We start from the raw sequence: 25,641 nt of genomic DNA, 5'->3' as shown, positions 1-25,641 counted from the left end.
ATGTCAAATCACACATGATACATGGTTTCATACTTAAAAATTGACACGACCTGTGATTCAAATAAGAAAAACCACAGAATCCGTACAATAGACTCCAGTGTGTCTGGTGTCTCATTACCCTCTGTGGAACTTTTAAAAACTACAAATGGAAAACTTCACTTTCTTAACTATGTGAAGATCTAAAACTCATGATGAAATACCAAAGCCTTGTTTTTTAGAGTATGATCCATGACATACGGCGTTTAGGGGACTTGGATGTAGTAGTTAAAAATAAAATTAAAAATTAACATTTGAATCATGGGCCCTGCACATTTTACCTACTGGAAACACCACAAAAATCCTCCCCATTTGATCTGATTTAGTTATGGCTCAGCTACTTTATTCTGAAAGTAAACCATTTGTTCCTTATCACATCGGACTGAAGGACCCCTTTGTCCTATGTCAGCATCTTCTTTGTGAAATTTTCCCAGACCTCCCTACTAACTTTAACATTAGTAACTTAATTGCTAGGCTATTATATAATCTTCCATTTAAAACTTCAACAGAATATTTTCTAGCCATTTGTTTTTATGTCTGCCTTCTGACCAGATGATGAGTAACTTTTGGTCAGGGAAAAAGACATCGTGGTTTTTTATTTTCACCTTGGCCTCCCTTAGCTGTCAGTCTACCCTCACATATAATAATAATATAATCTATGCTTTAAAGATAGTTTTATTAAAAATAAGTTGTTTTCATACTTGGCAAATGATATATAAGGCTGTTTAATAACATTAAAAGAAGCTACAGAAGCCTGCGTTAATACAGGTTTTCTTTACTGTAATATAAAAAGACTATGTATGGGGATCCCTGGGTGGCGCAGCGGTTTAGCGCCTGCCTTTGGCCCAGGGCGCGATCCGGGATCGAATCCCACGTCGGGCTCCCGGTGCATGGAGCCTGCTTCTCCCTCTGCCTATGTCTCTGCCTCTCTCTCTCTCTCTCTGTGTGACTATCATAAAAAAAAAAAAAAAAAAAAAGACTATGAATGTGGTGGGGGAAGCAAAGGTGATGATTTCAATTGTTGGCTCACAAACTGGTCCCCTACTCATGCAGGCCAAGAGAGACTGCAGAAAGAGGCAGAGTACTCCAAATTGGTAGGTGGGAGGGCTCATATGCAAGGGAACTTACTTGTCTTGGGCAGCTGCAAGATTTCCATATTCACCCACCAGAATCTTCAAGTTTGCACAGAAGCCTTAACTGGGTTGAGTCATGTGTACTATCCAGGTGGTCTCAACAACGTGTTACCCTTTCAAGGCTCTGTTCTTGGAACAGCTCCCACTGTGGGCAGAGTTTACATTCTGGGCATGGGGGAAGGGAGTGAAGGAGCCTCCTGTTGCCTGGGTCCAGTTCAAGGGTCAACTGGCAATCATGTCATCTCAATTACGTCTATCAACATTCATCAGTTTTAAAAGCCAGCTATTAAAAACGACTGTTAAGGGGCACCTGAGTGGCTCAGTTAAGTGCCTTTGGCTCAGGTCATGATCTCAGGGTCCTGGAATTGAGCCCTGCATTGGGTTCACTGCTCAGCAGGGAATCTGCTTCTTCCTCTTCCTCTACCCCTCCCCTCTGCTTGTATGTGTGCATGCTCTCTCTCTCAAATAAATAAAACCTTTTAAAAAATGACTGTTAATTCTGTTTCTCAATTATCTATTTCATTTAGTATTGTTAAACACAAATTATATATTTTGAAAATAAGCTGTAACTACATCATATATTTAATATTATTTAATAATATTATATTAATATCTGGTATACACAGTTGTAAAGTAAGTAATTCAACATATTAAAGCTAATACAATGGATAATAGTAAAAGTAGTTGACATTAACGATTTAAATAACATTTTTGCATCATTTGAGAAATTCATGTAATTTTTTTTTTAATTCCAGTTGTGTTGCTTGATACAACAACTGTACTGGGAGAGCTAGGATGGAAAACATATCCATTAAATGGGGTAAGTTTAATTATGTTTTTAAAATTTTCATCCTTGCTAGGTTTTTAGGATCTGTTATGAAAAAGGAACAATGCATTTGGGCTCTAGTTAGTATGAATTTTAGCAATTACCAAAATTCCATAGAAAAGGTTAAAGTACAATTAGAACTTGTAATCAATGAGAATGATGTATAAAAATCTTTGCTTTCTTTTAAATTAGTCATTCTTTCATATAGTGTTCTTCTATATACAAAGCCCCCCCACCCTCACCCACCCCCGGCCCGGTCTTATTCTAAACTGGAAAAGGACAGGAGAAAGTCAGCACAAGACTAAAGAGCCCCAGGAGAAATCCCAGGGTGGAGGACAAAATGACATTCAAGGGGTGCAGAAGGTGTTGGCTTTAGTTGTTAAGTGGAACCAGAGTTCCCCACTCATCCATCCCACATAGTGCAGATGCCACCCTGACGGCCTGAGCTCCTCTATAGAAGCTGAGCACAAGGTTCAGCCACCCCTGCCCTTGGCTCCCAGGTCCTGCTCCAGCTGCATTCTGGAACCAGAAGGGCTCGAATGTCAGCAGGCTCCATCGCTGACCTCACGAGAGGGCAGCTGCTGCACCAGGCCTCTTCTAATAATATAATATTAGAATTTAATATAGTGACATATTAGACTGTCTCTTGTATGTTTTCTCATAGAATTTCTGTGTGTAAGTTCAAGATAGTTTTTTTGTAATATAGGTTCATTAAATTTGGTAACCTTAGTGAGTATTTGTCCATAAGCAAACTCTAGATTATCAGAAGTGGATTTTACAGATATTAATGGTTTGTTTTTATTAGAAAATATGAGTATACTAAAGTAGTATGTGTTTTTTGAACTTGACAAAAAGAAACATTTTGATTAGGTTTTTGTTAGCTGAGAGTATTTGCTTTTGAAAGGCATGTGTAATTTAAGGGTGCATAATTTACAAACACTGATTTTTCAAGTCCTGATATGTTAGCTGTGGTTTTAATTGGTTTTTAATATGGTTTAATGTATTTTGCATAATTCTGACATTGCAATATATTTCTACTTCTTTTTTTAATTTCAAGTTAAAATAAAAGGGTGGTTAGTGAAGTTTACTTAGGTTTTGTCTTATTAAGCAAAATTTTCAGTCATGGAGCTAGTCAACCGTTATTCAAGTATACTTGGGTTAGCTTTTCTTCCTTTTTTAAGAAATTATATTTTTCTCAATCATCAGATTCTTGGTTCATATTTTTACATTGCTTTTTCTATTACATATGCAAATTTAAATCTAAATGAAGTTGACCAAAAACTATTTTATTTCTTAGAATCATTCAAATATTATTGCTTGAATTTGACCTTTTATATCAATAGTTAGTCATTTAACATGGGTTTTCATCTGTAAATAAAGAGTTACATCTTCCTGTCTTTTTTCAACAGGCTATTTGTTTCTTTAGATTTGTTTGTTTTATAGACTGATTTTATTTTTTCTGAAATTCTCATTTTATTCTCATAGAGCTCTCATCAAACCATTTCTGAAAATACTTCTTTGAACTGAAATTATACTTGTACATTCATCATCTTATTTTCATTAAACATTAATATTTATTATTTATTGACTGTATTAAGCATGCCAAATTTATTAATTACTTTCAAGAAGAGAATGAAACTTTTTTTAAATTCCCTTCCAAGATATATACATGTTTCCTTTCTCAGTATACAAAGTAATTTATAAGAACTTATAAATTTATAACTTGAAACTTTATAAACACTACTTTTCCAGTGTTTGAAAAAATGACAAAAACATATTGGTGATTGTATTATCACTGGCCTCCTGTAGTCATGGCCAAAGAATCATGTGAGGAACAGAAGGAATTACATCCCTGCCCCAGTGATTGTATTTGTCTTGATCAAACTGAATTTCAAAGCAAACTGGTAAGGAGGAGACACAAGGACTTACAGACTTAGAAATAACCTTACTGTTCTATTTCCCAGTTGGAGAAACCTTGTCTTAAAGAGAGTAAGGAACAAAAAATACCAAGTTATAGGCTGCTAAATAGTGAGTGATGGGATTTAATTCAAACAAAATTATTTCTAGTAAAGCCTGCATCTTTATCTCGTCAGTGATAACAGAGAGGGGCATTGGAAACTCCAGGAAAGGCCAATTACTTTTGTTTACATTTGCATAATTGATTCAGATTTCTTTTCTCCCTTTGATAAACATAATACTCGATTGAGATGGATGTATTGGACACTAGCCACGGATTTGCAGGAGGAAAGAGAGAAACGAGAGGAAGGAGAACATGGCGGGGGGGGGGGGGAGTATGATAGAATAAGGTGGAAAAGGAAGAGATGGTTAATACTTGTCAAGCATTTACCATATGCTAAGCTTTGTTCAAAGCAGTTTACTTGCATGGGTCCTAGAAATCAATAATAATTTTACTCTATTGAAAGATATAGAAATTGAGACTCAGGTACATTAAGTAACCTTTACAAAGTCACGGAGCTAGGAATTAGTGCAGCAAAAATTCAAAGCCAAGCAGAAACTAATCTTCTACACATGTGTGTTGTTGTTGTTGTTTTTTCCCTGTAAAATTCTACCATGGAAATATAGAGGCCAGTGACCAATATGTATAAAATACAGAGGGAAAAGTCACATGAGGATTCAGACATTAAGACGTAAATTGAATACTCAGTTACCTTGGAATGTCAATGTAGGAATGAGCTATATTACTTTTAGATTATCCTCCAATAATAGTGCATACATAGCAAGTGAAAGCAGTAGAAATACTTGAAAATGAGAGCTGATGGACATAGTTTGTAATAGATACAGATTGAAGCTACATGGATTAGATGAAACAAAAGTGAATCCAAGGAAACAATAAAATGGATAGATGACCTATGTAAGTTCTAAAGAAAATGTATAACTTCAATTTCTCTTTTAGTGAAGCAGGTATATTACTGGGGAAAATGAGTTTATTTAATGCTCTTTATAGGTTAAAACAAGTAAGGAAATAATCAGTGAGGATGAAAAACTTTGAAAAAGGCTACTGAAAATGGTGAGAATGAAAATCATCTCGACATCAGTATTAAATTATTTAAAATCTATAGAAACTGTTAATTTATAACATTTCTGAAAGAGTATGTATTCAGCACTTTCAAAGAGTACAGAAATTCTGAGAATGATTTTTCCCCATTTACAAAAGATGAAGCAGAGATTCATAGTATTTAAGTAATACGTCCAAATTTACATAGCTACTTAATGAAAAAATTGGTTCCACCTATATCTGAGAAATGCCGCAATGTTCATGAAATCCTTCACATATGCAAAGATAAGGCAAGGCTATGACTGTTTTGATTTCTTCCACTTAAGCCTTATGCTTTAGAAATATTTTCTGTTATACAAACTCTACTGTTGTTTATCACAAATATCTCAGAAATTATTCAACACTTTCAATGTACATAATGTTCCTAATAATCAAGTGAAATGGAATTTTAATGTCTATATTATATCTGTACTAAACATTTATATTCCAATAAATAACAGTATTTTGATATCTTAGAAATAGTTTTTGGGGATGCCTGACTGGTTCATTTGGTTGTGTCCAACTCTTGATTTCGACTCAAGTTGTGATCTCAAGGTTGTTAGATCAAGCCCTGCATCTGACTCCTCAGTCAGCATCGAATCTGCTCAAGACTCGCTCTTCTTTTCTCTTCCGCATTCCCACACTGTTTCTCTCTTTCTCTCTTAAATAAATAAATCTTTAAACAATTTATGTTTCAGTTTACAATATTTAAACTACCATTTATTTCTGTATATTAAAATTGTACTTATATCTATTTGAAATTGTATGACTTTTTCCAGGTTGTCAGGTTTATTGAGCCATGCTAATATGAATGGCCATTTTAACTAAAATGGACTTTTATTTAGAGACTCTACTTCAGTTGTTTTTACAAAATAGCCATGGGTAGAAAAGACCACCAGATGATAAATGTGGCAACTTTATGGGGCACCTGGGTGGCTTGGTGGTTGAGTGTCTGCCTTCGGCTCAGGTTGTGATCCCGGGGTCCTGGGATCAAGTCCCACATCGGGCTCCCTGCAGGGAGCCTGCTTATCCCTCTGCCTGTGTCTCTACCTCTCTCTGTGTGTCTCTCATGAATAAATAAATATAATCTTAAAAAAATTGGCAATTTATGATATCAAGAATACTTGGTATTTCTCTGAATGAAGGATTTTTTAGGAATAACTTTTTAATTGATAATTTTTTATAAATACTTGAACTAAGATATTTTTGAAATTATATACTGTATAAAATATGTGATTCAATAAATGACTTCATAGAATTTTTTTTACACCTAAAATAACCAGACCGCCAGTAGTATCATGCTAATATAGTTACAGGAGTAGACATTTAAATGTCTGTGAACAAAACAACTACTGGTTATTTGAGTAGGAGGTAAATACCTCTGGTTAGAGAATGTAGAAAATATATGACTAAGTAGTCTTGAACAAATGACTTCTTAAGTTTGTAAGAATGAAAAAAAAATATATGTATATATTTACTGAAATGCTTGCTTATCAAATCACTTGTACTTTAAAACGTGTAGTGTCTAGAATTCAATCTAAAAGACTTCAATTTTATATTCTCAGTGCCAGGTACCCTGTTAGAGTGTTTGCATAGCTCCAGAAGCCTCATAGTATAGAGATCATTCTGCACAATCATAAGGCCAGGGAGAGTCTTCAGGTAGTTTTGAATAATGATTTGTGAAAGAATAACGTGAAGCGGGATTAATTCTGGTCAGGGAAAATTGGTAGTAGGATGTGACATTAGCTCTTTCCGATCAACTGTGAAGGAATCCCATATGAGCTGGACAAGAGGGTAGAAAGCTTCTGTAAGGCAAAGAGAATAACTTGAGGAAAGGCACAGAATTCTTAAATGTGCACACTAAGTTTTGGGAATATTGAGAATAATTTGTATGGTTGGAGATAAGACTGATTATGGGCTAATCATACTGTAGAAGACTTAGAATTTCAGTGTCTTATTTGACTTAGATAATGTATATCTCATTCCCAGTAAATAGAAGTTAAAAGTAAAAACTATCTGGATTCAGTTAAACAAACAAACAAAAATTATTAACACTTTGTTTTGTTTTAGATAATAATGTAGACCCTTGGAAATGAAAGGCACCTTAGAAAATTGTTAAGAAAGGATGTTCAAAATGTAGGTAATATTCAAAATATAGGTAATATAACATTGATATATTGAAAATGGAGTGAAATTGAATAATTGCATTTGTATATGTAATGAAGCTTGGTGTTAGAAAAGAATGAGTACATCAAAAATTTTGGTAACCAGTGGTTGTAATTCATAAGAGCTCTCACAGTCTAATGTCAAGAATTTTATGTCTGCATAATTTAAAACTCTTAAGAGCTTTATCCTATAAGTGTCCCTTCTATCCTTGATCTGTCAATGTACTATACTAACATAATAAAATTGTGATGATATAGCAGAGTAGCTAATAGTGCCATGAAATCAATGAAAGAATGCTGCATGAATAAAAATTTTCACAAAACACTATAGAAGTTATTAGTGGATAATGTTTTTATAAATATGGAGTATAGGCATATGCCCTAGATTTTTCATTTGCCATAAATAACTAATAAATGGTTAATACTGAATCTTACTCCTTTGCAAAGCTTAAAGACCTATTTAATTTTGGAAATTTCCTGGGAAGGAGATAGTCCTTAAGAAGTCATGACAGTTTAATGCTAGTGAGAAAAGAAACATGAAAGATACCGCTCATGCAATAACTTTGTACAAAAGAAGAGATTTAAAAAATATGTATCTCTTGAGTTTGTTCTCATAGTCTGAAAAGGTGTTAAAGGAGAATCATATCAATTCTCTTGAAACATTTACTCATGTTTACTCCTTTCCTTTGATATTTTTTACTTATTCCAATTTGGTTTTAGCCAATATATAACATCGTAGATTAAAGAAAATAATACAGTAAGAAGATCTGTAGTTAAATGCGATGTTCAAAATCCTTACTATTCATTACAGATTGAGTCCCATTCAATGCCACATAGCAGTGGGGTATGTCACAGTGAGCACCCTAGCTCAATATTAATTCTGACTAATAAAAAGTAACTGCTACCTACCAGAAAAATGAAAGACTTTGCAAAATAAAAAAGGAATTTCATGATTAAAGACTTACATTGTTTTCTTTGAGCTTTATTACTTATATTTGATACTACTTAAAATTTAATAGCCATGTGGCTTTTTAGTTTTGATACTGTAACTGAAAAGATAAATGATTTGGGTAGCCACATACTGATGATTAACTTAGACTTGAATAAAATCTGTTAGTTAAAAGATAACATTTCATAATAATAATAACTCCATAATTCCATAAGGTATTATTTGATTTATACTTAATATTACAAATACTTCGTGTTGTTGCAAAGAACTTGATTTTTAAGCACTCCCATCAACTCACCTGAAAGATTTTCATTATTTTTTTATTCCTTATAGTATTTTTAGCAAGAAAATGAAAAGTTTGCACGTCCCAGATTTTTTGTTCCCCACTCTCCTGTTTTGGCTACTTATATACATAGTAGATCAGATCTTTGTTATGAAGCTGTAGAGGGCATAGATACAGGCACTCCAGTACTCAAAATAAAATTTCTTTTTTAACAGTGAAGTACATTTTAGCAGAAAGAATTAAGAGAAAACTGAATGCCAGTATGAAAAAAAAAGTGCTATTGGCTATCAAGCTGCATTTTATATTAATTATGACAATTAGAGATTAGAAAACTTTGTTTTTCAGGTGGCAAATATTGATTTCAAATATAATATATGTGTTTTTTGCATGCTGTGACTTAGATGATCTTCCGGGTTTGAATAATGCAAGATGATGCAAGTTGTTTAACATAGTAAATTGGTATTTGGAAATTTAGCCTATAGCAGTTAGGAGAATAGTGATATGGGTCATTCATGTCTAAATAAAACTATAAGCGAACATGGTAACTCAGTTGCTAATGATTTTTATAATGAAATAATGATTTTAATAATAAAGAGTCTTATATTACAATTAAACTATGTGCCAAGGTGCTGTGTTCCATTTAACAGAACTGATCATTTCCTAATATCACTGTTCCAAAGTTGAAAAATCAAAGATAGAATGTATTAATGACAGAGAATGGAATACCTGCTAATAATTAATTACTACTTTTGTTTATAATCTCTATATTTCATATAGTAGGAACCAATTTATCATAGCACCAGACTTCAGTATTGCATTTTGATTCATTTTTTAATACATTGAAATTATACAACACTTAAATGTATGCATTTGAATTCTGAAAATATAAGTTTCTGTTAAAACTGGATTGTCTTAGTTACTGCCTTCAAAATTGGTATCTAACTAGTTTTTCTTCTGAGAAACTTCTCAACATATGTAGAACTTTCCAAATATCCATCATATTAATTACAGTCATATTGTTTCACTTTTGAAAGAAAATGCTTTTCAGTTTTATAAGTTTTTATTGTCATATCCTCAAATTCAGAGATTTCTTTTTTTTCTTTTTTTCTTTTTTTTTTTTAAGAGAGAGAGCACGTGTGAGCGGTGTGGAGGGACAGAGGGAGCAGGAGAGAATGCTAGAATGCTAAGCATGCTCCACGCCCAGTGTGGAGCTGACATGGGACTTGATCTCATGACCCTGAGATTGTGACCTGAGCCAAAACCAAGAGTCAGACACTTAACTGACTGAGGCACACAGGCATCCTGAGAGATTATTTTCTGTTATGCCCAGCCTGCATAATGAGCCCATCAGAAGCATTCCTTATTTTTATTACATTGTTCTTGATCTCTTCTATTTCTTTTTGATTCATTTTAGCGTTTCAATTTCCCAACTACATTACCCATCTGTTCTTGCAGGTTGTCTTCTTTATTCAAGCCCTTAGCTTATTAACACTTACTTTTAAAAATTCCTGGTCTGATAATTCTGACATTCCTGCTGTATCTGACTCTGGTTCTAATGCTTCTTCAGTCTCCTCAACCAGTATTTTTATTTTTATCTTTAGGACAGCTGGTAATTTGTTATCGAAAGGTAGACGTGATGTCTGGGTAAAAGAAACTGAAATCAGTAGGCCTTTGTAGTGTGGTATTAAGGTGGAGGGGGTAGGGGAAATATTTTCTAATCCTATAATTGGGCTTCTTTCTTTTGCTGAGTATGTGCCCCTGGACTCTGAACTTCATCAGTGTCTTCTTGCTTTTCTCCACCATTAGGTGGGATAGGATTGCCACAGGGAACTGGGGTTGGATATTTTCCTCTTCCTACATGGAAGGCTGGAGCCTGCTGGAGCTGAGTATTTTTCTTCCATTAACTAGGTTAGGCTCTGATAAAATAGTTTCCCCCGAGGGCGGGCCTTGTTAAGAACTGAATGCTCTCGCTATTTGAAGTGGTTTCTTACATTTTCAACTGTCATAGACATTATATAATTGGCTGAAACATTTCCTTATACAGTTTTGCATATAATTTTACTCAGTTTTCCCTACCTTCTGTTTTATGCAATCAACAATCTGAATTTTTCATTCTTCATGATCAGGAGTGGTTGGCTTTATCTCCCAAATTCATTTAATCCAAAAACAAATTAAGCTTTTATGCCTTTGTTTATCTGACATTATTGTTATTATTCTTTACAAATCAATAAAGGAAGACTTCAGAGCTTTCCTGTGCTGTGCAGGTTGAGTAGTAGACCATGACACTCCTGGGAGCTCTTAGAAATTTAGTTGCATGATCTTGGCTTCACAGGAGATCCAAGGTAAATTTCTGCCTCAGAACATTCAAATTATTAATGTCACGAGTCTGCGATAAGAACTGTGCTTAAGCATTTTATATACTTTTTAATTTGGTCCTGATAATATCTATGTGAAGTAAATATCATTAGTACCATTTTATACATGAGAAAAACTAGAGAGAAATCATCTAATCTGCCTATGTTTGTGGGGATATTGACTGAAGGACCTGGTATTAAAGCCAAGGTCATCTCGGTCCCAAAGCAAGAATTATTACCCATTCAGTGTGCCTATAACCATAGATTGGTTTTCAACATTGCGATTGACACCCTGGAAGGTTTAAAATAACCTATGAGGTTGTTCAAGTGCAGTCTTCATCTTGTTGCAGTGTTGTTAGAATGACACAGATATTGTATAAAAGGAGACATAGTTATTGAAAAGTGCTGATAAAAAGATTAATTCCTCTTTGAAGACCAAAGGATATCCCAAAGCAAAGGATGGTTAATTATTAAGTATAGTCCTTTAGTTAGTAGATTGTTTTGATATTTTTTCTCTTGGAAAAGAACTAAAGAAATTTTCCTTTAGTGTATTTATTTTGGGTTTATTCCTTCGTGTCTCATATCTTTACATATGTCTGTTATTGACTGTAAGCTAACTAGGTGTAAAATACTGGGTAATCTAATCCAAAAATAAACAACCTCACAGAAATGAGTTTATTTATAAATAGAGTAATTAGAGAAATAAATAAGGGAAGTGTTAAGAGTTTGTCATTCTCACATCATGTTCTAAGTAAATTGACCCAGAAACCTACTGAGGGTTATCCATGTAGTTAGTGCTGATGTCTTATTCCCTCAACCATATCTTATTGGGACAAAAGTGTCATCAAAAGACTTCCAAGTCATTGGCTAACCAGCTACCTGTCACTTCATATGTGTAATTTCCATAAATGACTCTTTAGATCCCTTTTTAGGAATTTAGGAATTTCCTTACAGGAAGATAGCAATCTGAAACTTCTTCCATAAGGACACACAGAAAAATACACTGAAAAGGATTAGAGCAGAGTCACATATGACTAGAAGTTCTCAGAGAGCAGAAGATAGCAGCCGTTAAAGGAGAGTTAAAGGGGTAGAAGAGAACATAGCACACACAGAGGAAAAGCCATGAGAAAAAGAGTGGGGTAGTTAGCATTTCTGGAGCTGACCAGGTTTCTGCTAAATCTCCAGAACCAGTTCTGAGATATTCTTAAAATGAATTCCCTTACTTGAGCCATTGAATTGTAAGGGCAGATTGTAGACCTGATGGCGATGATGATGGTGGTGGTGGTTGACGGCAGCAGCAGTGGCAAAAAAAAAGAAGGTAGTGGAACACTGGCACTGTAATAAGATGGGCCCGGAAACATAAAATTCATGGAAGGAAGAATTTCTTTGAAGAGAGCACAGTGGCATGAATCATCCAGAACTACAGGTCTGGATTTTATTGTTTTATTAACAATGTTTTATTAACATTTATAAATGTTATAAACATTTTATTTTTATTATTTTATTAAAATAAAATAATTTATTTTATTATTTTATTAACACATGCATGGATGAATGACCTCCCTTTTTTATTTTATTAACACATGCATGGATGAATGACCTGTTTTATTAGGATGAATGACCTCCCTTGCACATAGGCAACGTGAGGAAACAGGTGACTGAATACACACACCTGATTACAGTGCATAAATTTTAAAATATTTAATATCTGAGTAACTATAATTTCTTTCTTTTTCTTCCAAGTTTTGATTTAAATTCCAGTTAGTTAATATACAGTGTAGTGTTAGTTTCAGGTGTAGAATTTAGCGATCCATCACTTACAACACCCAGTGCTCATCACAAGTGCCCTCCTTAACACCCATCACCTGTTTAAGCCATCATCTTGCCCACCTCCTCTCCAGCAACCCTCAGTTTGTTCTCTGTAGTTGACAGTCTGTTTCTTGGTTTGCCTCTCTTAACCTCCATGTTCATTTGTTTCTTAAATTCCATATATGAGTGAAATCATACAGTATTTGTCTCTCTCTGACTTATTTCGCTTAGCATAATACTCTCCAGTCCTATCCATATCCTAGCAAGGGGCAGTATTTCATCTTTGTTACAGCTGAGTAATATTCCATTATCTGTCTGTCTATCTATCTATCCATCCATCCATCCATCCATCCATCCATCATCTATCTCACATCCTCCTTTATCCAGTCATTAGCCAGACATTTGGGCTCTTTCCTCATTTTGGCTATTGCTGATAATGCTGAGCAGTTGTGATTTGTGGCACTTTTCTCTGTCCTGCCTCAGAATATTCCTTCCTGTATAGCATCCTCTGCAAAATAAATAAATAAATGGATTGCTTCCTCATTTTTCACCAGTTGAAAGAACATGTATTAGATAATGAAGAAATTAATTCTATGATAAAGAAGAAAAGTAAAAGAAAAGCAGGTAGCAAGGACTTAGGAAATCAGATGTGAAGTATTTTCTGATCTATGAATACCTAATTAGTTTCATATTCTCTGGGCAGCCGAAAAATAAGTATATTCGCAATTCATTTGTTCAGTATATCTGCCTTTTTTTTTCTGTGTGCTCTTGATGGTGTCTTCTCCTAAGTAGAATTCTGAAAGGGATGGGTCTTTTTAAGCCAATTACCCTTGATTTACATAATATAGTCTTTCCTTTATTATCTTTGCTTTTTACATTGTTACTTCTAAAGCTTTTACTCTAGTCTCCTACTTCCAAAAGAAGTTTACAGTTGTTCTTTTAATGTGAATTCCCATATTGTATAATCTAAATTCAGTTTCTGGTTTTATCAAAAAGTTCTAATAATTTTAACCAGAATCATTCAGGATATTTATAAACCATTTCATTTATAAACAAAAAGTCTATATATAAATCCAAATCAGGCACAAAACACATGCTAAATTCTCTTATGAACTCTGAGGGATTTTTAGTAAAATACTTAACTAGATGAAATATAATAATAGGCCAGATATTCTTATAAATGTAATTGTTTGTATTTTAAGTGATTGACATTCTTAATATAGCCAGTCACCAAATCCTTAAAACTCTTTCAAATCATTATCATTACTGCATCAGTTTGGCTCCTCATCATTTCTCTCCAAACCACCATGGATGTGTTTTAAATTATCCCTTTGCTTTGGGTTTTTCTCTAGCCCCTTCCACCAACCATTCCAACCCATCCTTCATCCTGTGGCCAGAACCAATCTGAAGACTGAATAGGTAATCGTGTGTCTATTTAATTCTTACTCCCCTTACTTATCATTTACCTCATGGCCTGCAGCTGCTTCTCCATTTTCACCTTATGATATTTTCTGCCCCTCCACCAGCTTTTTCTAAAGACACTGTTGTAGTTTCTTCCATGTAATTTACTCTCTGTTTCTGGATATAAGATCATGCTGTTGATTTTATCAGGAAAGTTCTCTGGCCAACCCTTAGTTTCTCTAGCTTTTTCCTGTTGGTCATTGAAAGGAAAAAGGATTTTTCATCTTTTCTGGGGAGACTTACACTGCGGAAAGTTGAATTAGGAAATTACTTTTTTTTTTTTTTTTGCAATATCTAGAACTCAGTGCATATCACAGCATTTATTTCACAATATTTAGGTATCTGTTTCCTACCAGATTGTGAACTCTCAAAGGGATTGGGTGTGTCATCTATATCTGAATTAGGAATTAGGCAATACAATGATTGCCATATGACAGATGTTCAATAGAAGTTGGTTGAATAGTTAAGTATATATACAAGTAGCAAATTATTTCAGATAAGATATTGGTTAAAGACTATATTTTGCAACTTTTACTGGAGCTGGCACAGTTTGATACTATCTTTGGGCCAAATCGGCTGTGAAGAAAAGACTAAATGGTTGTGAAAATTGAAATGAGTCCTTATTCAGCACTGGATTGAATGCAGGTAGAAAACTTTATACATTTACTCCCATTTTTGTATTTTAGACAGTCCAATCCATTTTCTCATTATCAACTTTTTTTCACTAAAATTAAAGTTGAAAGGTGGGTGGGAAAGATACTTACCTATGAAATAAAAGCAATAAAAGAGCTTATAAGCTATTTAAGCAACTCCAATCAAGACATAATACACTTTCAAAGAATTAATGACTGGTTTAGAACAGTTGATGATCTGAATCACATCTGGGAAGTATTAACCCCAGATGATTATTAATCCTGCACTTTATTATTAAAGATGAGAATAAAAAATAGAACATATGGATTTTTAATGGTTGATAGATGGACTGCAAATTTTAGAAAATTTATGTTAACCAGTCAAGCTTTAAAAAGCATAGGTCAGCATTAAATGTTAAATAGGTTTTTGTAATCTGTATTCCATGCAATTAGTATTTTGAACTAATGTACCATAGTAAGCAAAATAGGTGCTTAAAATGATTTGGCTTTGTTTTATTTTAGCAAAGCAAAATCTGTTGTGTTCATAAATGTAGTACTTAGTCTTTATCTCCCCCATAATTAGGTAGCAATGTATACCACAATATTTCAGTGTAATTTAAAAAGTCTTTCAAATAAAAACATGAAATTAAGATTTAAAAATATATGCACACACACATTTTTTCCTTTGAATGTTCATGAATTCTATAGACCACATTTGGAGATGTAAAATTAATCTGTATTGTTAATTTAGATTGCCCAATTTAATAATTTTATTCATTTAATCCAATTATATGCCTTCCTTAAATTCAATACTTTCTGATGCACATTAGAAGGGATTTCTTCATGGTTGCTGTTGAGAATTGCTCTAAGAAATCCTCACATTTGTGGCCCCTGGAAGGCTCAGTTGGTTTAACATCTGCCTTCAGCTCAGGTCATGGGGTCCTGAGATCAAACCCCACGTTGGGCTCCCTGCTCAGTAGGGAATCTGCTTCTCTCTTTGCCTCTCCTCCCCCATGCTTTTTTTTTTATCTTATTATTATTATATATTATTATTATATTAATTGCTTGGATGACTAGCCTTGGTTTGCCTGGAATGTCTTGGTTTATTTTGTTGTCCTAGACTCATTAATTGTACTGTATTCATTTTTAAAAGTGTTCTTGTTTGGATTATAAATTGTATGCCTAATGTTAGGTAATGTCAACTATATTACAAATAAACCCCAAATGTATAATTTAAACATGAAAAATGTTATTCTCAGTGTTGTAGTAGTCTGAGTATTTCCAATTGTCAGGAGTTCCTCCTTTTCTCCATGGAGAGGATAGTCTTCCTTCTTAAAAATTCAGAAGTGGCACATAGTATATCTCCTCATATTTCAATGGCTGCAACCCATTCACATTATTATAGCCAACTGGGGAAGCAGAAAATGTAAGTTGGCCTGGGAAGAAAAGAAAATGGACTTTAGTTGGATGGAGTAAACTACTGGTTGTAATGTAATACCTATTCTTTTTTCTCTCCCATTAACAGAATCTTTATTTTTGAGCCATCAGTCTGTCCAACTAAAAAACCCCAAAGTTTCTAGTGTATTTTGCAGCCAGTTGTGAGCCAAAACATTATGTTCCAGCCAATGATATGTAAGTGGAAGTGTTTTGTGATATTTCTAGGAAGACTGCTTAAAATGAGTTCTGTCAACTTGAGGTCAAACCTTTTTGACTGATGTATCCCCCTTTTTCTATCTAGAATGCAAATATGATATCTAGAGCTTTATAGCCATCTTGAACTTCAGGGTGAACTTGAGGATGAGATCACATTCCAGGATGATGGAGTTGCATATTATATAACCATTAAAATTATATTCATGTTGTAGACATAAATAACATTGGAATATTGTCTTATATAATACTAAGGGAAATAAGGAACAAAAATTTTCTAATTTTATAACTGTGCTAGAACAAAAAAAATGAAAGGAAATAAAAGCACTAGTTAAGGTTTTTCTCTAGGTCATGAGAATATGAGTGATTTGGTTTTTTGTTCATATTTCCTTTTTTTTTCAAAATTCTCTACATAGTTATACATTTCTTTTTAAAAAAAATAAAACATTATTAAATATATATTTATGTATTAATGTACATTTTATTAATTTGGAATTTATTTATTTATTTTTTTTTTTAAATTTTATTTATTTATGATAGTCACAGAGAGAGAGAGAGAGAGAGAGGCAGAGACATAGGCAGAGGGAGAAGCAGGCTCCACGCAGGGAACCCGACGTGGGACTCGATCCCGGGTCTCCAGGATCGCGCCCTGGGCCAAAGGCAGGCGCCAAACCACTGCGCCACCCAGGGATCCCTAATTTGGAATTTAAAAGTATCTAGTGTGACTTGGTATTTTCCCAACAATCATAAATGTTAGCAGGAAATGACTTTGTTACCCCTGGAATCCAGAGTTAATATGGAAAATTAATATATATGTAGAAAAATATCTTAAAAATTTACTGTATGCTTCCTGATATTAGAAAGAGGAAGAATAAGCAGAGTCTGGCTTAATTAGATATTTAAGAGATGTTACCTATAATTAATGTAAAAAATAAGGAACACTGTTGATACAAATGATAGAAATTATGATTAAAAAATTGTGATTTAGGGAGAAAAGAATTGCCAGTGTTTATTCAACTGAGTCATTAATTTGTCTTTTTATCTGTCCATTCATTTAGCAGCTATTTATTATAAGCTATGTTCTTGTCTATAAGACTAAAATAATAAGCAAAGATGCTGTCTTTGTCCTTAAAACCAATGGTGGGAGATAGACATTAATCAAATAATCACAAAACATGGTAAGTGTAATTTAAAATCTGATAAGTATAAATGTTATGAAGGAGAGATGCCACTGAAGCTTATAATAAGAGATCTAGATGATCAGGAAAATCAGAAAAGGGCTTTCCTAAGTGACAGTGGAGGGGAGACCATAAGTATGCTGGCAGGGGAAAGAAGGAGAGAAAGCACTTCTCAGGAGATGGGAACAGAATTTGCAAGTCACATGAGATTAAGTGAATGGAGATCTTTGTGAGTAGACATCAGAGATAGAGATACAGAGAGAGAGAGGGAAGGAAGGAAACAGGTTAAGTAAAAAGGTTGAAGCCAAAGGTAAGTCAAATAAGAGAAGGTGAAAGAAGCTATGAGCACTATTTACAAATAAGGCCTTGAAGGCCATGGCAAGGCATGTTATCATTATTCTAATCTCAATGTAGATTTATTGGTGGGTAGTAAGCAGACTTATATTTTGAAAAGATCACTCTTGTTGAATGTAGGCCAAGTAGTTAGAGAGTTTCAACCCAGGGACAGGGACTTAGCAGGCTAGTTTTAGGATAGTAATACTGTACATATGGCTGAGAAGCTATCATGATCTAATGCCATGAAATATCATCCCATGTCTGCTGGCTATGATTTGTCTGTCTAGATATAGAAAAAGTTTATATCATTCCAATAATGGTTTCTCCCTTACATAATATTATGAAATTATGGTTTCCAATAGCTTTTAGGATTTGATATCTCTGAGCATCAATCAGTTATAATCCTTTTCCAAAGTTTAGGAATAAAATTTTGAATGGTGAAAAACAAAAAAAATAAACCTTCACAAACATTGTCTACCTTGTTACTAGTTAATCCTCAGGATCTAACATTAGTTTCTAGTACAGAGTGACAGAAAATATTAATTTAAGAGAAAACCAAAATAAACTGATTTATTATGTTATAATACTGAGTATATATTAGTATTATTACAGAAAATCAAACTTAATATATTTTCACTTGCAAAGCAGTTAATATTTGATTAGCATTGGGCTTATTTTATTCTGAGGTATTATCTGTCCTAGTGTTTAAGGCCTTATTAGACTGTTTTCATTATTTTAGTGAAAAATCTAAAAAGCAAAGTTTCCTTAGATGAAAACTAAAAATATTGCACTTAAAAGTGTGCTGTTCATAATTCCTTATTTCATTAAAGATCAATTTGTAAAAGAAATAGGAATAAAAATCAATGAATATAATACTGGATACAAGGTCAATATACAAAAACCAATTTTATTTCTGTATACTATCAACAAAAAAATAAATATTTTTGAAGTGTCATGTTAATAACATCAAAAAATGAAAATACTTAGAATAAATCTAAGAAAATATATGCAAGAACCCTTTGTATTAGAAACCACAAATCGTGCCCAGAGAAAATAAAAACTTACAGAAATGGAAAGTATATATGTTCATGGATTGAAAGAATTAGTATTATATATTAGTGAATTCTCTTAAAATATCCTATAGATTCAATGAGTTCAATCCAGATAAATACTTCATGTAGTTTTGTTTTTCCCTTTTAAAAAATGAGGTGAAATAGACACAAAATTAACCACCTTAGAGTGAATTATTCAGTGCAACCACCACAATATCATGCAACCATCACTTCTATCTAGTTCCAAAACATTTTCCTCACCCCGAAAGGAAGCCCCATATCAATTTAGAAGTTCCTCCCTCTTCTTCCTTTCCTCCAGCACCTGCCAATAAGCAATCTGCTTTTGGCCTCTATGGATTTACCTGTTTTGGATAATCATATAAATGGTATCATACCCTATGTGACCCTTCGTGTCTAGCTTCTTTAACTTAATGATTCTGAGTTTCCTCATGAGCTTCCTATATGTAGTACGTGCCAGTACTTCATTCCTTGTTATGGCAGAATAATATTCCATTGTACGTGTATACTACAGTTGTTTATTCATTCACCCACTGATGGGCATTTAGGCAGTTTCTACCTTTTACTTGTCGTTGATAGTTCTCCTGTGCATATACATATATGTGAGCATCTGTTTTCAAGTCTGTGGGGTATGTAGTTAGCAATGCAGTTGTTAGGTCACATGGTAATTTTATGTCTAACTTTTGGTGGAACTGCCGAACTGTTTCCCACAGTGACTGATTTTGCATTCCCATCTGTGATGTTACAAGGGTTCTAGTTCCTCCATGTCCTCACCAACACTTATTATTTTGCCATTTAGTGTTCTTTTTTGTGTAAATATGGTAATTGATAAGCCAATTCTAAATTTTTTTAGAAAATCAAAGATTCGCCAAGGAAATCTGGGTGATAAAAGAAAACATTGAGACGTTTGTAGCACAAAACATCAACACTGATGATAATGTGTAGTAATTAATACAGTATTATATTAGTGCAAGTACAGACAAATTGGACTAATAGTACAGACTGGAAAATTTATAAATAGATTCACCATGTATTAGGATACCTGATTAATAATCAGGTTACGTTGCACTAACATGAGTAAAATATTTTTTCAGTAAATCGTTCTGGGGTTAATGGAATATCTGTATGGGAAAAAAATATATCTTCACCCTTTACCCTGTATACCGAAATGGGTTGGAGCTCTAGATGTGAAAGATAAAATTAAAGCTTTCAAAAGAAAATCTTTATGAGCTTTAGTAGCTAGATATTTCCTAAACATGACATCAGATTTGATGAACAAACAAAAATGTAAACTGAATATTAAGAGCTTTCATTATAGAAAGAAACCATTAAAAATGGGAGGGAGTTGGGATGCCTGGGTGGCTCAGTCGATTAAGCATCCAACACTTGATTTCAGCTCAGGTCGTGATCTCAGGATTGTGAGATCGAGCTTTGTGTTGAGCTCTGTAATCAGCAGGGAGTCTGCTTGGGATTCTCTCTCTCCCTCTGTCTCTAGATCCACCCCCTGCATACACTCTCTCTCTTTTTTTCTCTCTCAAGTGAGTAAGTCTTTTTTAAAAATGGGAAAAAGGCAACAACATTTTCTTTTAAACACTTAGGCTTAGGTCAGTTTTTGTTTGTGTGGCTACAGCCAGTAACCTCAAATATATGGTATATCACAGAAGGGGGAGAGTTCATATCCACACACTCCTCTGTCTCAGAGCATTGGCCTAAATGTGGCATATCCCTTCTTCTAGTGCATCCACGGTCCCCAGCTACTGGGAGTCAGGTTCGTGGGGAAGCTCATGGAATGATTGCTGAGCATTATGGCTCTGTAACATCCTCTCATTCTCAGAATTTACTTGTAATTTGAGGACTCATGAGGGGTTTTTTAAGGGTTTTTAAAATCCTCTTCAAGAAATTCACTATTGTCTTCTCAGGTATTCTATTTTCTTGTCATAGGGTCTAATACTAGAACCTTTCAATCTATTTTCTGTATTTCTTAGCAGATCTTTCATAATTCTAAATTCTTCTCCCTCCTTTTAAGTAAATCAGGATAAGGTTTTAGTAATATATTTAAATGTCTATTCCAATATATTAATCATTTTCCCAGTCTGTTTCATACCCATTAAGATATATGTGAGTCTGTGCATATTTATAATTGTTTCTTTTTTAATCCTCTCCTTTTATGTCATTTCACTCTGTTTTTGTCTACCCCCATTTTTATTTTTATTCTTCTTATAATGAAAGTTATTCCATCCTTTATATCATTGGCATTTAAATATATTTATAGTTCTTTTTAGACTATGCTGTGAATCTGTTTTCATCCATGTTTACTTTGTGTCATCGTGGTTTTATTGGCTCATCCCTAGCATTTTATTTCTTCAGTTTGGTTCCATTTTTTGTTGCCAAACTAGGCCTGCATATTGCTCAGAAACCATGTTTATTTGTTTTTAGTTTCATTTCCTGTGTTGAAATGGGCACTGAAATAGTATAAAAAGTCAGGCTTCCGGCAATAAGCCTGGCCTCTGTCTTCATCTTAATGTGAACGATGTTCAGTTCTTGGCCCTACCTGAAGAGTTAAAACCACCAGCCACCAGCACTTGTTTCACACCAAGGTCTCAGCAGCCTCTTGGCATCAGGTCTCCTTGCTTTGCACCGTTCACTTTTTCTTCCAAGGAGTTACTACCTTGTTTTTACCTGGGCTATGTAATTTTGGTTGTCTAGTTTTATATTTTATTTATGATCTCTCCATGTTGAACAGAGATGGGTCATCAAAGCAAGAGATTATGACATCATCTTGACCATAAATTAACATAACAAAAGTTAAGACTCTTCACTTACCTGTTGAATAAAGGATCTTTTATATACCTGTTAGTGTTTTGTAAGCTTTTCATTTCTCTATTAAGATTGAATAGCTTTTAAGCGCAGTCATCTATTTAAAATTTTAGAACCAGCCTTTTTTTCCAAAAGGCATTCACAATTGTATTTTTTAAAAACTGTGAACATTTCTGTCCTTTGTCTTGTTAGTCGTTAGAAAACTAACACAAAATTAAAATAGCTATTTCCCCCAGTATCATTCATTCATAGCATTTCAGGGGGAAGAAGTCACATAGAAATAGTTGTTACAGTTTTATTGGAATAACAAAGTAGTATGATTTTTAGAAGTATATTTTACTGTCATTCCCCAAGAAGATTGCTACAAATACCAAAACAAAGTTTTTGTGCAAAAATCAATTCCTTCCAATGCCAATTACCTCTTTTGTTTTATGTGTTTTATACTAAACTTCAGGTGAATTCTCCCTATGTTTTTCAAGCATTCTTGACACTGAGTAGCGATTTTGGTATGTGTTTGTTAGCAGACCGAATTTCTTTTACGGTGGCTCTTGGCCCATTAAGCAGCTCTCTTTTAAACAGATCTTGGGGCAGCCTGGGTGGCTCAGTGGTTTAAGCACCTGCCTTTGGCCCAGGGTGTGATTCTGGAGTTCCAGGATCAAGTCCCGTGTTGGCCCCCCTGCATGGAGCCTGTTTCTCCCTCTGCCTCTCTCTCTTTCTCTCTCATGTCTCATGAATAAATAAAATCTTAAAAAAAAAAAAAAAGGCAGATCTTGGTAGGTACTAGGACCCGATCACACTGGATAAAGAAAGAGGACAAGCGACTCTTTGCTTCTGGTTCTTCAGGTTTATATCCAGGGAGTAGAGAGGATGTTATTCAACCAGAAGTGCATGTCTCTTTATTCTCAGTCCTCAGTCCTGGACTATCTCTTCTGGCCACAGACTCACTTTCTGTTTAGAGAAGCAGTTTTTACTCAGTGTCTTCAAAATATACCCTTTTGCGCTGCCTTTTCCTTCTATATAAAACTAAATGTATCATTTGCCCCTGAGCAGATGTTAAGAAGCATAATTGTAAATTCTGATATAGCTACATAAATAGAAAGAACAGCAAAGTAAAGGAGGAGGATGCCAATTAAAATTAAACCGTAGTTCAGTGACTTCCTTTATGTAAGAATTTTCCCAAATAGGTTCCAAAATTCACAAATCTTTTGGTGGAGTGCTGACATTGTGAAAGATGTGATAGAAGTCTTTGCAACACATTTTGGCATCTCCTTATATATAATTTGGTAATTTCTCCCTTTGCCCATAGAAGGTATAGAATGGGGAAATGAACTAGTCTTCTTGGTAAACTAGCCAGTGCTTTCCCCTAGTGCTAGGCAGTTCTCAATGCAAAACATTCTTCTTTCAATCCATAATTTTTTAACCTCAAAAACTTAAGGCTTCAAAACCTAAAGTGAATGAAAACTAAAACTATCAACTTTATAAACTTTAACATTGCTTGGGTTTTAAGAAATCAGTGTTGTTGTGGTTACTTGTATGGAAGTAAATATTGATAAAGAAGGAAAACATCTGTTGAATCTAATGGTATGTAACTGATCTTTAACTCTTAACTAGGATAGGGCCTAGAAACAAAGTGCTAGCTTTGCATGTTTTATTTTTTATATTCATTATGCAAACTATTTTTAATATTAAAGCAATGAAATGTGCCTACATAATTAATTAATTAATATTTGTAATGTGACTTAAATATTGTTTTTGGGAGCCATGCTAAGAATAAGACATAGATTTATCTTGAAATGGGAAAGACATAGCTGATAGAAGAAATCTGCCATTGCATGAACAGTAGAGAATGATAGTTCCCCAACCTCAGTAATACCTTCCTGCCTTCATCTCCTGACCCCTTCTTACCACCTCACTTACCATCTGGGGATTCAGAGTAATCACTCAAAGTTTCTTCTATTGCCAGGATTTCCCCATTAACAGATAATTCAAATAATATGTATGAACAATTAATCTTCGTTTTTACATGTAAGAAACATAATTTATTAGACAATTTCAGTACCCAGTTATGACTAGTTAAAAATACAGCCTAATCAGGAATTACTGCTATATATCATAGCATACATTATATCATGTATTAGTTCATCAAGGGTTTCTGTGACAAATTTCCACCAACTGTTGGCTTAAGATAACAGGAACTGGGGGAGCCCTGGTGGCCCAGTGGTTTGGTGCTGCCTTCAGCTTGGGCTGTGATCCTGGAGACCCTGGATCAAGTCCCACATCCTGATCCCTGCATGGAGCCTGCTTCTCCCTCTCCCCCCCCCTTTCTCTCTCTCTCTCTCTATTTCTCTCATGAATAAATAAATAAAATCTTAAAAAAAAAACCCAAACAGGAATTTATTTTATTTTCTCATGGTTCTAGCGACCAGAAGTCTGAAATCAAGGTACTGGCAATGCCACATTCCCTCTGAAGACTCTAGGAAATAATTCTTCCTTGTGTCTTCCAAGTTTCTGGTGTTTGCCAGGTAGTCTTTGGCCTCCCTGTGCTTGTCGCTCCATCTCTGCACTTTCTGCCTCTGTCTTTGCATGGCTGTCTTCCCTCTGTATGTGTCTGTGTCTTCTGACAAGGACGCCGTCATTGGATTTGGGGTCTACTCTAAGACATTATGACCTTGACTTGATTACGTCTACAAAATTACATCTCAGTTTCAAAATGAGGTCATATTTACAGGTTCTAGATGGACATAGAGTTCAGTAGGGAAGAGGCACTTTTCAACCCATTACATGTCAGCATATTAATTTACATGGTGGTATAAAGGGTATACTCATGACTTAAAGTAGAGCAGTATGACAAATACAGTTACTGATTCAATATGAAGTCAATACTGTTGTTCAGTGTCTGTCTCTTTCTTTGAGGTTAACATCTGACATCTTGAATAAGCTCATTCTCATTGAGTAGTAGTTGGAATGCTAAAAATATTTGATAGTTATGTGCTGGTAGAGTCCTATGTCTTCTGTCTTTTAATATTTCTTTATAAGTAGAGCCCTGATGCCATGGAGAATTCTGTTTTTAATAAAATCCAAAGAAACACTGTTAACAGACAAAAAAGGAACAAAGGGATTTGAGAAATTTGCACATTTGTGTGTGTGTGTGTGTGTGTGTGTAATTTCAGAAATAATCTTAATTCAGAACTTAGATATGGCTTCCAACTATATATATATAGAAGAAAAGGAAGTTTCTGGAATGATAGAAATATGTAATCATTTTCTATTAACTTGTAGTGATTTTTATAGGTGCTTCACATTGTCAGACTTTGGTCTGCTCTCTACTATGAATCACTAGCAATTAAAGTAAATTAGCATCCAAATTGTCTTTTTTTTTTAAATGAAGTGAACGGTATTAATAATTACTCTAGGACAATAGTTACAAACAGTGCACTCAGTTCTGCTAGCTATTTACCAACCTACTGATCTATTGGTAATTGGAATAATTGTGTCTCTCACATGCTCAACATAGAAAGAAGTGATGATCAAACATAGCTTCTCTCAGTTATAGTTAATATTTCACAGTCATTGAACTAAGGAGGAAGAAAGTATTAATTTAGCAAGACTGTACAAATTGGTGTTACCTGTTTTGCATAACTCCACAGAGGGGAAAAACTACACGTGTAATTTGGAGGAAAACGTAAAAGCTACTGTGTTTAATTTAAAATTTCACATGTAACATACTACATATTCTTGTATACAGGTCTTTTTTATCCCAGGTGCTTGGATTACTGCAAATGAAACTAAGTGGTATTGAATATCATTAGATTATCATTGTAAATATTCTGAAGGAGACTTTTTAAAGCACCTTAGTCTTGGTGTTGACTTTTTTAGGAAGAAGGATC

General features: G+C 34.2%; 1 protein-coding gene across 22 annotated transcripts in view; it reads left to right on the top strand.

Annotated features, from left to right (window-relative positions):
- The window catches only part of EPHA6 (EPH receptor A6), an 887,621-nt gene that overhangs the window by 75,204 nt on the left and 786,776 nt on the right, over positions 1-25,641 (top strand). For all 22 annotated transcript variants that reach the window (XR_013372579.1, XR_013372578.1, XM_077884567.1 and 19 more), the window contains one exon: positions 1,925-1,989. Coding sequence is in view for 19 of the 22 variants with exons in the window: in XM_077884567.1 (XP_077740693.1) it covers positions 1,925-1,989 (65 nt within the window). In the remaining 3 variants the exon portion in view is untranslated. Of the gene's footprint in view, positions 1-1,924; positions 1,990-25,641 lie in introns of those variants that run through there.

Source organism: Canis aureus, chromosome 35, assembly GCF_053574225.1.
Source record: "Canis aureus isolate CA01 chromosome 35, VMU_Caureus_v.1.0, whole genome shotgun sequence".
Classification (NCBI taxonomy): domain Eukaryota; kingdom Metazoa; phylum Chordata; class Mammalia; order Carnivora; family Canidae; genus Canis; species Canis aureus.
The sequence above is the reverse complement of the archived record's forward strand: the minus strand, read 5'-3'. Positions and strand labels throughout refer to the sequence as shown.